The following is a 13,230-nucleotide window of genomic DNA, read 5'->3' as shown; positions in this document are numbered from 1 at the left end:
AGAGCCACATATCATCAAAGTAGCTCAAATATGTTTTCATAAAGATTTGTTTTCGCACACCTTTGAAAACATTACATTCTTGCAAACAAACAAACAAGCAAAAAAACCTTTGTTCAACCTTATGTGAACACAGTATTTAAACAACATACTTCTGGTTATTTACTGAAGCATGTTCCAAACCTTCTATGTTAAAGTAATATTTTTATAAATTATTATACATTTTATAAAAACTTTACAGAATATTGTCTAGTTTAACTTAGTGGACTTTTAATGTATACCAAGGTCAAATACGAAACATAATTTGGGTTTACATCTGAATTAGGAAGAATTATTTCTTGCTGCCTATCGAGATGGTGCACCATGTTACTGTCCCAGTTTCAGAGGATTCTATTCCCAGGAGCTAATGTTCCTTAAACTTTGCTCTGCTCTTAGCAATCATCTAAACACCATCAAGCTCTCAACACCGGTAACAAAGACTGTATCAGCATCAAAGACAGTACATCACAAATATTACCAAAACACATACTTTGGAAAACAAAAAGATAATTTGAATCCCTTAGAAAGGAATCTTTAGCTGATTATTTCAGGAAAAACACATTTAAAAAGACAGATGATAAAGGGAATTTCAGGTGACAAGCATCTTGTGGAGCTAAATCTTCAAAAAACTATTCCATCAGGTCCCCACTAGGTACTGAGCGGGTGTCTGAACTCATGCAGGCATTTCCTGCTGGGGTCAGTCTGCAGTCAGGCGCAGGGAACTAATGTTACCCTTAAAAGACCAGCTGACCTCTTTCTTCCAATCTATCCTTTTTCCCTTTCCTGTCCTCAGAGTTTTCTCTGTTCGTCTTAAGTGGGATCGGCAGTCTCGACATAAAAGATAGCATGTATCGAGAAGTCAGAAGTGTCGATGACGTGGAACCCATGAGTCCCACCCAAGACCCCTAAGTAGGATGCCCAGACAGGAAGCTGACTTGGGTGCCACTGTTGAAGATGGACATGAGACGATCTTCATCCATAGAGCTCAGCACGTCCATGTCGTCAAAGGTGACACTGATGGAGGGCATGGTCACAGGGCTGTCCACAATCTGGTCACTCTGCAGCAGGTTGGCGATGCTCGGAGGGAAATTCATCCAGGTTGCTGTGCTGTTCCCTGCGTTACTGACTGCCGACTCTGTGCCGCTGCCCGCGGTGTCGGAAGTGCTGGCCGTGGCGATGGTATGGCACACGGAAGTGGAGTTCCCAGATGCAGCCTCTCCGGGAAGTCCGCTCTGGCCCAGAAGCACCTGGAAAGCTTCGATGTCAATATTCTCCACGTCCGAAGTCTGAGCGTCGGAAAAGCTCGGGAACTCCGGAAGCTCTTCATCCACCGAGGGATCCACTCGGAAATTCCCCATGCTTGGGGCACTAAAATTGTTTTGGACATCTTGGGCTACGGCAGTCCCAGTGCCATCTCTTCGGGGGCCCACGTCAGTCTTCTCCGGAGCAGAAGACGTGAAGGACGTGTTGAAGGCAAAGTCGCGGAGATCGGACAGATTTACAGTGTGGAAGTCTTGGGAAGCGGGAAGCGGAGCAGCAGTGGCGGTGACTGCAGGCTGCACCGTCACACTGTTGAGGAACGGCCATGTGTCTCCAGCAGAGGGCACTGCTGCCAGCGGTTCCACTTTAGGCTGAGTGAACAGATGTCCTGAAGGAGTGGTACTGAAAAAGGGCTGAGTCTTCAATGAAGAAACGGATGACACAGGATTCAACACTAGAGAGAGAGAAAATACAACAGTTAAAAAAGGAGAAGCTAACAACCCATAAATGATAACAAACAGTATAAAGCAGTAGTTTGTCTATACACAAATCCAAATAATTTAAATATTACATTTTAAATCTATACTTTAAACAAAATATGCTTTCTTTCCTCTCGTGACTCAACTGGGGCTGATGCATAGTACCAAGACATCAGCGACTACTTAAATTCACTTTCAAATTTATTTATGTAGCACTCTTTACAACATACAGCCAAATAGCATCTTTACAAAAATCCGGGTGCAGACTACAGAGCTGCTCGAGTATGGAATTCTGTCCCCTAGCCAGCAACAGTGTTTACTACTTTCTAAATGTCATTATCCATTCATGTGAATAAAATATTTTCACATGTGTTGTCTTTATAACAATTAGAACTATAAAAAGTATGTTCATTCATATGATACAAAGAAAGATACAAATATAATATTTGTCCTTACATTTTATATCTCAGTTTGCCAGGTTTGGTCTTAAGCAAGAGATGTATTAGAATTTTCTCACAATTTCAGCAAAATAGATCAATATGTAGTTCTTCACATTAACACTAGATCACAGCTGCATCTAATTTAAGAACATACTGAACTGCCACTCAAGACATTCAACTGATGACAATACAATACTAAACTGCCAGAGTTAACCTCACTTTTGCAAACTAAAATATATCCACATTCTCAGTAGAAGACATTAAGTCTTTCAACCTTGATCAGTGCATTTACGACACTTGGCAGACGCTCTAATCCAGAGCGATTTACAAAAGTGCTTTGTCATTTACTCATAGTGCAAAGTGCTTTCAGACATTTCAAAATGTAACGTGTGACTTTCATGGTGAACACGTGACTGAACGTCCAGGTTTCTGTCTAGTAACAGATGATATGAGATTGGCTAAAATTAGTGACATGCCTTTCAGCCAATGACAATAATCACTACCTTATCCATCATACGAAGACAAAACCCAAGAGTCAGACTATCCTCCTCAGTACAGAAACAGAGAATGGTTTTGATTACAGTATGTGGATGTAAACACTCACAGTTACCATCGCGTTAAAAGACATTTTATTACTGTTCCCACAGAAATGCCAAAAAGCTTATGCCCAGTCCTGCTGTCATCACAGGAATGTTTTTAATTGTGTCCCTTTACCCACAGATTACCATGGAAATCTGAGTCATCATCTCCATTCCCACACCACCATCTCGGAGAATCTCCTGAAGATGGTCAAGAAAGGACAGGTTCTCCTGGTACCAGAGGAGTGCGGTGTGTGCGCGCGCATGCATATACCTGGCGTAGCACCTGCAGAAGTGGAGGACTTTGGACCTGGGATTGTCCTTCTGGCAGTGCTGATTGTCCTTCTCTCAATAGACATGGGAGCTAAACACAGACAGACACACAGATACACACACGAATTAGAATGTCGTGGCCAAATATGCTGACACACAAGGAATTTGGTGCCGGCTGCTGGTAATTCTCAAGAAATACAGGCAATATACATACACTACACAATAGACCAACAATTTAAAGATTATGTACAAGAGAACAACAATAAAGTGCCAGTGTGTGGTAATGCCAACATCAGTATGCGAGGGAAGGTGTGAAAGCATTATTTAATGTATTACAGTGCATAATTAAACATAAGCATCACCTTATTACAGACAAAAGTTGTGAGAGAGTGTAGGTCACGTGCAGAACTCACTTGATATGACGTTGCTCAGTTTAAGGTTCTGCAGCATGCCCTCTGTCCGCTTCCGTTTCTCCATCAGCCTGTACTCATCTGCTCAAAAAAACCAAAAACTCATCTGCTTTCAACAGTTTAAGGGTGCATGTATAAGGGAAAAGAGGGAATAGAAGGATTTTAAATACGCTGTTATTGAAATGTGAATCACACAGCAGAAACAAGGGAACTAAGAAGTGTGTGCTTGTTCAAACAACTCAGTCTGCATCTGCATTTACATTCAGTCTTTTGGCAGACACTCTTGTCCAGAGCTGCTTGTGAAAAAAACGTGCCGACAGTAGAAGGCAAAGTGATCAAATATACAGAGGGACTGAACACATGCAGTAACCTATAACATACAAGAATCTTAATCTAATTTGACAGAGTGATTACAAAGTCTGAGACTACCATTCTACACCATTATCTGGACCTGCAGATAAGCTTAATCCTGGCTGCTTGAACCAGCACTGCTACAATGGGATACAGGGAGCAGTCGCAAAGACAGCCCACACCCAATTGTCCAATCACTGCACTTCATTCCCTTTATGGAACGAGGGGAACCTAGTTTACGGTTTAATGGTGTTTCAAAGTGTGCAGGTGAAATGCAGAAGCAGATTAATCAGTCTGGGTTTTTACTCCCTCCACTCCAGCAGAAACAGGTTCCAACATCAAATGTGCCCCTTAGCTGCCCCCGTTATTCCCCCCCCACAGTCCTGATGATTAACTGTGCCTTTCATCACTCCATCAGCACACAATACTCAAGCTCACTGTTCAAACAGCAGCTGCCACAGGATATTAAAACCTGTCGTCAACATCGACACTCGGCCTGAGATTTCGATCGGTAACCACACAGCTTTTCTGTCTGCAGCCTTCACTCTGGCTGCTCCAGGTCAAACAGACCCCGTCAGTAAACCTGCTGCTCTAACCTAGCGTCAACCGTTCACTACACAACAAATTAAGTGTTTAGACGTGCCCATGTGTCTCATGACTCAGTAGTTTCTCTACTGGCCTGTTCTTGCTGGCACATTTGCAAAGTCTTAGTTAGAGGAATACAGGGAGTTTGGAGAGTGGCAGATGTAGAATGGAGGACCAAAGAAATAAATCCAGTGTGTGAGCACACACTTACAACTGAGGTTGTGACATCACCACTGACCTGGGTCAGAGGGCAAGTACTGGAAGTCCACGGGCTCGCTGACTTCCCGGTCCGACGGCCGGCGCAGCTGCATTCTCACACGGACGGGTTCGGTCAGGTTGGTGTCGCAGTAGGCTGGCGTGCGGAACACGATGGCCACCTGTCTGTGGACATCTGCCTGTGAGAATGAGCCCTTGCCCTCCCAAGAGTCTCGGAAAAAGCGCACCTCAATGTCCTCTGTGGTGGGAAGATGGGCAGGGAATGGAGACGGAGGAAAAGGAGAGCAACAACGGCATTTAGGAGAATAAAACAAAGCAAAACATGAAGAGTTAACTGAGAAACTCACACACCTTTCTGCACTTTGTCACAGAGTAGAAAGATTTCATCTCCTCCTCTACAGCTACCAGAGTTCCTGTTCACGCGACAGATCTTTAACTCAGCTGTATTAGGGGCTCCTAGAGAGAGAGGGAGAGAGAGAGCACGCGAGAGAGGAATATCAGTACTACTTAGTTTCAGTTCAGCCCTCACTTCCGAAACACTTAGAATATAACATACATTACATGCTGCTCATGCTAAGTCTTTACACACTGAGAGGCTGTAGGTATGCAAATATCATGCAATAAATACACTAGACCATCTACAAAGATGTTTGCGATTTGAATAATGACAGATCAACAACCTCAAAACATAACTACTTTCAATCTCAGAATCAAAAACATGGTATTTTCCACAGAAGACCACACACGCACGCACTCACTATTGTCATAGATAGGCTGAGAAACTATAGGCTCCAAAACATAGAGGTCCCCACTAGGCAGAGTGATGGTTGCCTGGAAACACAGGCGGACCGCATTCAGGTCATACTCTTCCTCCCACACTTTGGCCTCGGCAACTGTAACCACAAAAGAACAAAGATGGGTGGGGCTAAAGGAGGGAAGTAATACTGCAGCAACATCCTGAGGAAACCAGTGTGGATCATGATTAAGCCCCCCCCCCCCAAGCATGTAGACACACGCATGCTTGCTTCTGGGAATTTTCAGAACATGTCAATTATATACATGCGTTTTATACATGTAATAAAAATTGAAATAATCCCAATCTCACTAACCGAAATGAAATAAGTTTTTGTTAGTGCCATTTTGGCATGTCCAAAACCTTAGTTAAGTATGTCAGATGGTTACATAGGGTCACTCTCAGTCACCTACAGCTGTCAAAATTAACAAGCCACACTCAATTTTCCCATTAATAAGATAAAAGACATGGATACACAAGTCAAACCATGATACCTGGACAAACGTTCACTCTGTAACAGAATAACTATCCAAAACAGTTTTAAATGTTGTGTTTAGACAGGTGAAACGGTGCAGTCACTCGCCACACAACTACACTGACCACTCGATAAGTCATAGCGAGTTCAGAATGTCATTCCAGAAACATTCCTGTTGGCAGGTCAGAAAAAGCCACAAATAGGTCTAACAGACCTTAAAGCCAAAGAAGATTGTAGAATTTAACCAAAATCAAAATTATGAATCAATTAGTTTAAACCCTTTTGTTCAGCAAAAAAAAAAAACCTTTTTAAATAAATATAAACTTTAAAAAAAACAAAAAAACCCACAAACAGTTATTTTAAACAAACAAAGGGTTGCTTCCAACTGTTAGGCCTGTATGAATGGGAATTTATTACAGCATTATATATACGCTTAGAACAGTAAAATATATTATTATTATTAAGATAATCTAAACCGTGAAAAGAAAGCATGTTTAGGACAGATGAGCATGGCAGCACGTGAGGGTGGGGGCATGAGGCATTGTGTGCGAGTCTCACTATTGAAAGGGTTGTTCTGTGTCTGCAGACGGCAGGAAACGGCTTCAGTCACATCTTTCTTTTTCACACACTGAATACCAAGATTCTGAAAACTGAGAGAGAGAGAAACAAACATGTAAATATCACAATTGGGCAGACCCGTGAAACCCAACAGAAACAGAAAGCAGGTAGGAGTGGATGGAACAGAAGCAGAGGAAACAAGATAGCAAGCACCCACCACCGCTCTCAGAGTTTCAACCGAGTCCATTTACAAGCAGTCTCATACACTGTACAGAACGTCACTGGCTGTTCTAGTGGGGGGAAAGGCTTGAACCGTTTAGAGCAAAACTAACATATCTGACTTTGCTTATGAATGGCTTTGTATTAGCCAATCATCTTAAGAAGGCCTGTCTGATTCAGCTCTGTTCACCCTGCTCCTAACACAATTGATACAGCCCATGATGTACATATAAAAACTTTCAAGATCTGGATCAGGTGAGCTAGGACAGAGAAAACTGCTTTAGTCTTATGATACTGGAAATTCCTGTTCCCTTAATCTGACCAATTCACCATTGGTTCTGTTCACACACACACAGACACACCAGACACACACACACACACACACCTGTGAACTCGTCTCTCGGGAAGGTCAGCCTCATAGTAGCCGTGCTTACAGTCTTTACCAACCAGCTCATGGGGGTGGGGCTTGTAGGGTTGGTTTTTGGTAACCAAAGAGATCCGCACTCTTATGGGACCACTGTAGTTATGGACCTGTCAAAACAATCACAGGCAATAATAATTAAAATCTCACCTCTCATTGTTGGCTCAATTCCAGAAATTCCATTATGATGTCCCAAAGGCATTGCGGTTGGATGGTTTTAATGAGTATTGCTTTAACACAACTACGCCGGAAAATAAAGTAGAGGCAGTCTTGAACTTAACACAAAAAAAATTCATAAAGTCATCTAACAAATTTTCAGCTGTTTTACCTTGCAAAGCAAGACATCAACAAAAAAAGGTTGCATCCGTAAACAAAACTTGCTGTGCAGAAACAGCCCCTGGACAGGCGACCTTAAAGCTGACCGCAGATATAACAGCCCCCAGAGAGGCGACCTTAACCCCGACCCTGGATACAACATCCTCCAGACAGGGGACCTAAACCTGACCTTGGGTATAACAGCTCCCTAGACAGCAGCACTGCCCAACTTCTGGAGATCAACCACCCTGCCAAGTTTACATACAACTCTGATTTAACATATCTGAACCACTTAATCAAGGCGTTCAGTAGCATCTTATTCCTAAAGTCAGGTGCTCTTGACCTAAATTCTGCAGGGCAGTGGATCTCCAGGGCTGACACCAGTTAGCGAGAGTCTCAAACCCCTCTAATTTAAACAAAGGTCTGTGCCCAACAGCTCATCTACCTTTATCAGAACTGAGACTTCTACATTCAGTTACAGAACAGCTGAGACATTGTATCACTTTCAAAGGCTTAAAATTCACTAACCAAGTGCACATACATTTGTGTTTATCTTAGTTCCCAAAAGAGAAGCTTTAGACTGAGGACAGAATGCTGCCAATTTAAAAATCACTAATAAACCACTGAAATGTTTCATTATGGTCACAATGATTCAATTTTGAAGAATTTCAAAATGGTTCAGAGAAGTGTCAAGTTAGGTTCAATACAGTGCTGATACTGAAGGCTGTGTCCAGTCAAGCTAAGAATGATAAATCGATTTACAAATTGAAATTAAAAATAAAAACTAAATTCCCTCTTAGAATAATCACCATCATAGATACCAGATTCACCACAAACAAAACTTTGATTCATGGCAAAGCACCAAGCACCTTGCAGCATGAAACCAGTCATAATGGTGCATCGGAACTATTTCAGAAATAATTTCCATTTTGTTACCACCACGGCTACACCATAGCTTGATTAAAATAACACTTCCTCTGAGGGATCCCAACTGCCAGATGGAAACATGAAAACCCAAGTGTCTGTGGCCATGAGACACTTTCATAAACATCCTAAAATGGGTGGCTATGAATGGAGTAAAAAAAAAATAAAATAAATTCTTTTAAATAAAAATTTAGTTCAAGAGATCAGAAGCGAGCTTACAAGGCCTAATATATTAAACAGATGCCTAAATATTGTTAAACAGGCTAAACATTGCAAACATTATAAAACAAGTCTGAGAAACACAGAAACTAGCAGAAGCAATAAAATACCCTGCACCGCTCCGCTGAGTCATGCACAGCTGCCAAGACTCAGCTATGCAAAATGTGACGTCATAGAAACTTTACAGTCATTAAAGGCAGGCGATATAAACAAGACGTTTCGAGCCACTGTACTCTCAGCCCATATTGTGTTTGTATTTCTTGCGTGTAACAAATATGAAAAAGTGTTTGTATAAGTCTCAAGAGTGATCACAAAGGAACTAAAATACCACCACAAAGAGACTGGTGTGGCCTGGGTAGAGTCAATTTCCACCCAAAAATGAGAATGTTACGGGAAGGGTGTGTCTCCAGTTGATCCTGTGTGCATTTGTGTGTAAATGGAAGGTTGTGTTTCTAGTACAGTGTGTGTGTGTGTGTGTGTGTGTGTGTGCGTGTGCGTGTGTGCATGCACGCGCACGCACGTGGGGTAGCAGTCACACTGACACCCAGCAGTGTGTCAGGTGCCTGTGCAATAGGAAACTCTCTCACTAGGGTTAGTATAGGGTTAAAAGGATAAAACCACGATTAATGTGATTGCACCTTTGTGTTTGCATGTGTGTGTTTTTACAGATCTTTAAAGAGGACAAAATCAAACATTTTGTTTTGGCATCTCGATGCCTAACAGTCTGATACATGAAAGAACCCTATGTACGTGTGGCTGCAGGACCGCAGCTGGGCTGCACAGGGCTAGGCGGCTCCTACGGCCCTGCTACACCTTCACCAATGTGGATGTAGCAACACCTCCGGCAGCGCGCAGGTACCTTGATAGCAGGATGCGTTTTGGTGGAATCGTTGCTCTTCTCTCCCGGGATGCTACCTGCTGACCTGCCCTCACATTTATAGCGGAAGCGCATTCCTCTTGCCTTGGGCTGCTCGATTATCTCCATGTACGGGGTGCCTGAAGGGACAAAAAAATGCAAACGCGAAAAGAAAAAATTAGCATTGCTACGTTAATACCAAAAAGAAATAACCAGCGGTATTGCTACTACACAGGAAATCTTCCTGAGGAAAGGACAGAAGTACTACTCCAACAACTTTCTTTTGGATCATTTACTGTGTTATGAGTGTAAGACGTATTACTCATGTTCATTGTTTATACTGTTTATGTTATGTGGATGCCTAGTGAATTATAGCTGCAACTACACAGATACACAGCATGGAGTAGGAACTGGAATTTTATTCAAGTTGTACACACATCATAATACTACTCCAAAAACATAAAATCAATGTCAATCAAAAAGTAATATCACTTACAAAGATCAAATAAACAAACACGTGCGCACACAAAAAACATACCTTGGGGCATAGTGGGCTGTACCCAGCTCCCATACATTCCTAAATATGTAAAATAAAGAGAAAGGGAGAAAAATGAACATTAAGTAAGACATACAGAGCAAACACAAGTGACTGATGTTTGTTTTACTCCTGCAATCCTAGGTTGCTGTTCCACAAAAGGTTTAGCTATGTGCAACATATACACAGTCTAAATAATAATAATAATAATAATAATAATAATAAAACCTACATCCTAACACCAGCCATGTGTTCCCTCTCAACCCTGAGTCAGTAGGAGGGCTGGATAATCTCCCACCTCCAAAGTAGGACATCAGAGAAGCCATCAAACACACATCAGAGTCGGGCCACATTTCTCTCCCCTGAGGACTGCTCAGTAAGTGGCATCGCAGTGCAGGCCTCTGACATACTAACACTGCAGAAGATAATATGTAAATCAGCTCTCTAAAACCAATCACTGATTTGATTATTGTGGACTGTGACAATTCTAACCAGACTCACATGGTCCTAATGAGTGCTTTATGAAGCTTTTGATAAAATGAAGGATCCAACAAATGTAAATAAACAGGGTTCAATTAAGGCAGCCAAGTCACTGCTGTACTGTCTCAGATACTGCGAGCCACATCGTTACTGCAGTACACAGAGGAGTACTCAGCATGATATATTTTACCCATAATGCGCAGCACACAATGACCACAAATCCCCCACAACACAGAAGCGTACGTCTCACTGCAGTGTGGTTACACATTTCTATTAGTGACAAGACACACACCCAAAAATAGTAAATGTAAACTGTGGCCTCAGCACACCAAACCTCTAGTCTCTAACTCAGTAAAGGTTGTTCCCATTAATGATGCGCTTCTTCAAGCAGCCAGTAGTGAAAAAGGTCTACAATCAAAGCATGCCTTTCACTCACTTAGCTAATACTCATGTACTAGTACACTATATCACTTCTCCACCATTTCTCTTTTACAACTGGACCTGGACACCAGTTTCTCCTTGTTGATTCTGCATGTGTGTGTGTATTCCATGCTGTGGCATCACAGTAACCTTCATTTCTTTTCAAATACTTCATGTAACTACAAAGGATTATGTCAACGTTTTTAAACTGACAGAGTGCATATTATGGCTTTTAGAACAGCAAGTTAAGAAATCCAATTAAAATCCAGGCAATACAAAACTCAACATTGCTGCAAATATGCCTATTAATTAAATGAAACCATAAATGCTCTATGCACAAGAGGTAGGTATAATAATCCTACTGGTTCTTTGAAAACATCTCAAAATCATATTCCATACTTGTATAAGTCTAAAGATAAGTCAGTAAGTCAGATAAGCCCTGGAAAACAATGCAACCAGCTACAATCCGTATAATCGTTTCAGTAAGATGTACGATGCATAATACGCATTAATGAGGACGTGTGGGGAGATTCATTTTGAAAGTTACTTGAAAGAAGTGGTTAATATGACACGGATAATTTGAAAGGTCATGAATATGAATAAGATGTTCCTTCAACTGTCCCAAACCGAAACACCCACGAAGCAGCCAGCCGACACTAGAGCAAACCTGTCAGATAAGACGATAGGATCGCTCCTACTTTTCACTAGTTAACTACTGGTCTTTAAAACAGGCGATTTTCAAGTTATTGAGTTAGATCTGCACTAACCCTGTCTTAATTAGATCAACACATTTAATACCCTAACAAACGGTTCACACACAGTTAATGGGCAAATATGGGAGAACCCATTTGACCAAGATAGTTTCAACCCAAATTAAAACTGATATAGCGGGCTGCTAGGTTAACTAAATAATTTAGGATGAAATTACCCTACAGAAGAGATAGACTTTGACTTGGCTAACTAGCTAGATTTATCACTTTCAATCAAGACAATTTGAATGACTTCCGTGTGTAACGTGGTAGCCCATCCTCAAATTAGACATTCAGACTAGATTACATTCTTTCCCTTCGCATAATCTGAACATAAACAAAACCAGGTGAAAGATTGTTAACTGGGTGACTAGCTAGTTAGTTAACTAACTTGCGTTTTACAACTCAGACACAGGTGCACTTCGACTGTTCATTTATAACCGGACTTCAAAATGCAGCCTTATGACTGGAAACATATTTCCGATTAGTTTCATAAAAATGTAATAAGATATTAACCATTGACAGCATCCAAATAATGCTTCGTTATAATGTGAGAGCATTTAAGTCTCTGACGTGGGACGCCTTCACACTAACCTACTGTCATCCACTAACCTACTGTCATCCATTTAAGAGTGCTATTGCTAACTTAGTTAACCTAGCTAACGCTAACCCATTTAACAACGCTGTTGCTAACTTAGTTCACCTAGCTAACGCTAACTAACTCACGCGTTTATAGCTAGGTTAACTAGCTCGGTGCTACTAGGCCTGGGCTAAAGGTTAACCAAACATTGGAAAGGTTTCGTGATGACCGAACTAGCCAGAAACAAACTGGTTAGGTGATTAAAAGCAACCGGTTTGTGTTTTCTGATCGACTGGCTCAGTAGGCTTGGTTAATGTTTGTAGCTAACGCTAGCTGCTTCCGGCAGGTCTGAAGTAAAAACCTGCCGTCTGGGGCTTCCCCGCGGACACAAACACCCTAGCTAGTTAGCTAGCTAACCACCAAACACACGGCTCGGCAAAAGACACAACTTACCATCCATTTCGGCCCCAACTCTCGCTCAGATAACGGTTAATTCCACACACGCACAAAAATAATAACAAGAGTCTAGTTTTCTGATTTTGAAAAGTAGCTTTCTTTTTCCCCCCCCAGTTTTGACTTCCTCGCCTCACCAACCCCGACACACGAAAGTAACTTTCTCGCCTGACCGGACCGCGCGCAGTGCGGAAATACCCGGATGACGCATGTGCGCGTGTAGCGAAGCAGAATATGAGGTCGTGTGGTCAGGTATCACCTACTGCACGGCAGAGGCCTTCAGGGGCTGTCATTACAAAGTAGGGAGAACATTGACTTATTGGGAGAATAGTTATTAGTGTTATGTAAATTTCTACAATTTCTGCTTTGACTATATCCATCTTTCGCATCTTTGATGGGTGGGTTGAGACTTTTCGCTTATTGGCAGGTTGATGTCAGTGGAGGGCATTTAGGGAGGATCCCCTAGGCTTAAAGTACCATTGTTTGCTCTCCGGGCCAACGACGATGGGCTCCAAACTCAAGTGTGCAGAGTACAATGGATATATCTGAGCCTTTGTGTATGCAGCCAATAGGAATCCATGTAATATAAAATGTAAGAGCAACAA

At 41.9% G+C, this 13,230-nt stretch overlaps 2 protein-coding genes across 5 annotated transcripts in view; one reads left to right on the top strand and one right to left on the bottom strand.

Moving 5' to 3' along the window:
• c5h11orf68 (chromosome 5 C11orf68 homolog) overlaps nucleotides 1-3,361 on the top strand; it is an 8,398-nt gene extending 5,037 nt beyond the window's left edge. The window contains exon 2 of the transcript XR_014123873.1: nucleotides 2,936-3,361. The gene's annotated coding sequence lies outside the window, so the exon portion shown is untranslated. The remainder of the gene's footprint in view (nucleotides 1-2,935) is intronic.
• rela (RELA proto-oncogene, NF-kB subunit a) overlaps nucleotides 1-12,803 on the bottom strand; it is a 13,068-nt gene extending 265 nt beyond the window's left edge. The window contains exons 1-12 of one of the 4 annotated variants that reach the window (XM_081714780.1): nucleotides 12,626-12,803; nucleotides 10,242-10,358; nucleotides 9,947-9,985; nucleotides 9,412-9,548; nucleotides 7,059-7,204; nucleotides 6,455-6,546; nucleotides 5,387-5,521; nucleotides 4,980-5,084; nucleotides 4,651-4,866; nucleotides 3,480-3,557; nucleotides 3,080-3,157; nucleotides 1-1,750 (exon numbers count right to left, since the gene is read on the bottom strand). The exon at nucleotides 1-1,750 is cut by the window's left edge and continues 265 nt beyond it. In XM_081714780.1, the coding sequence (XP_081570906.1) occupies nucleotides 942-1,750; nucleotides 3,080-3,157; nucleotides 3,480-3,557; nucleotides 4,651-4,866; nucleotides 4,980-5,084; nucleotides 5,387-5,521; nucleotides 6,455-6,546; nucleotides 7,059-7,204; nucleotides 9,412-9,548; nucleotides 9,947-9,985; nucleotides 10,242-10,358; nucleotides 12,626-12,632 (1,959 nt within the window). In that variant the 5' untranslated portion in view covers nucleotides 12,633-12,803 and the 3' untranslated portion in view covers nucleotides 1-941. Of the gene's footprint in view, nucleotides 1,751-3,067; nucleotides 3,158-3,479; nucleotides 3,558-4,650; nucleotides 4,867-4,979; nucleotides 5,085-5,386; nucleotides 5,522-6,454; nucleotides 6,547-7,058; nucleotides 7,205-9,411; nucleotides 9,549-9,946; nucleotides 9,986-10,175; nucleotides 10,359-12,625 lie in introns of those variants that run through there. The other 3 variants (XM_081714779.1, XM_027020965.3, XM_081714781.1) reach the window with 3 other exon arrangements.
• Between the last annotated feature and the right edge of the window lie 427 nt (nucleotides 12,804-13,230).

This window comes from Electrophorus electricus, chromosome 5 (assembly GCF_041902795.1).
Source record: "Electrophorus electricus isolate QZ-2024a chromosome 5, ASM4190279v1, whole genome shotgun sequence".
Classification (NCBI taxonomy): Eukaryota; Metazoa; Chordata; class Actinopteri; order Gymnotiformes; family Gymnotidae; genus Electrophorus; species Electrophorus electricus.
This window is presented reverse-complemented; position numbering and strand designations above follow the sequence as displayed.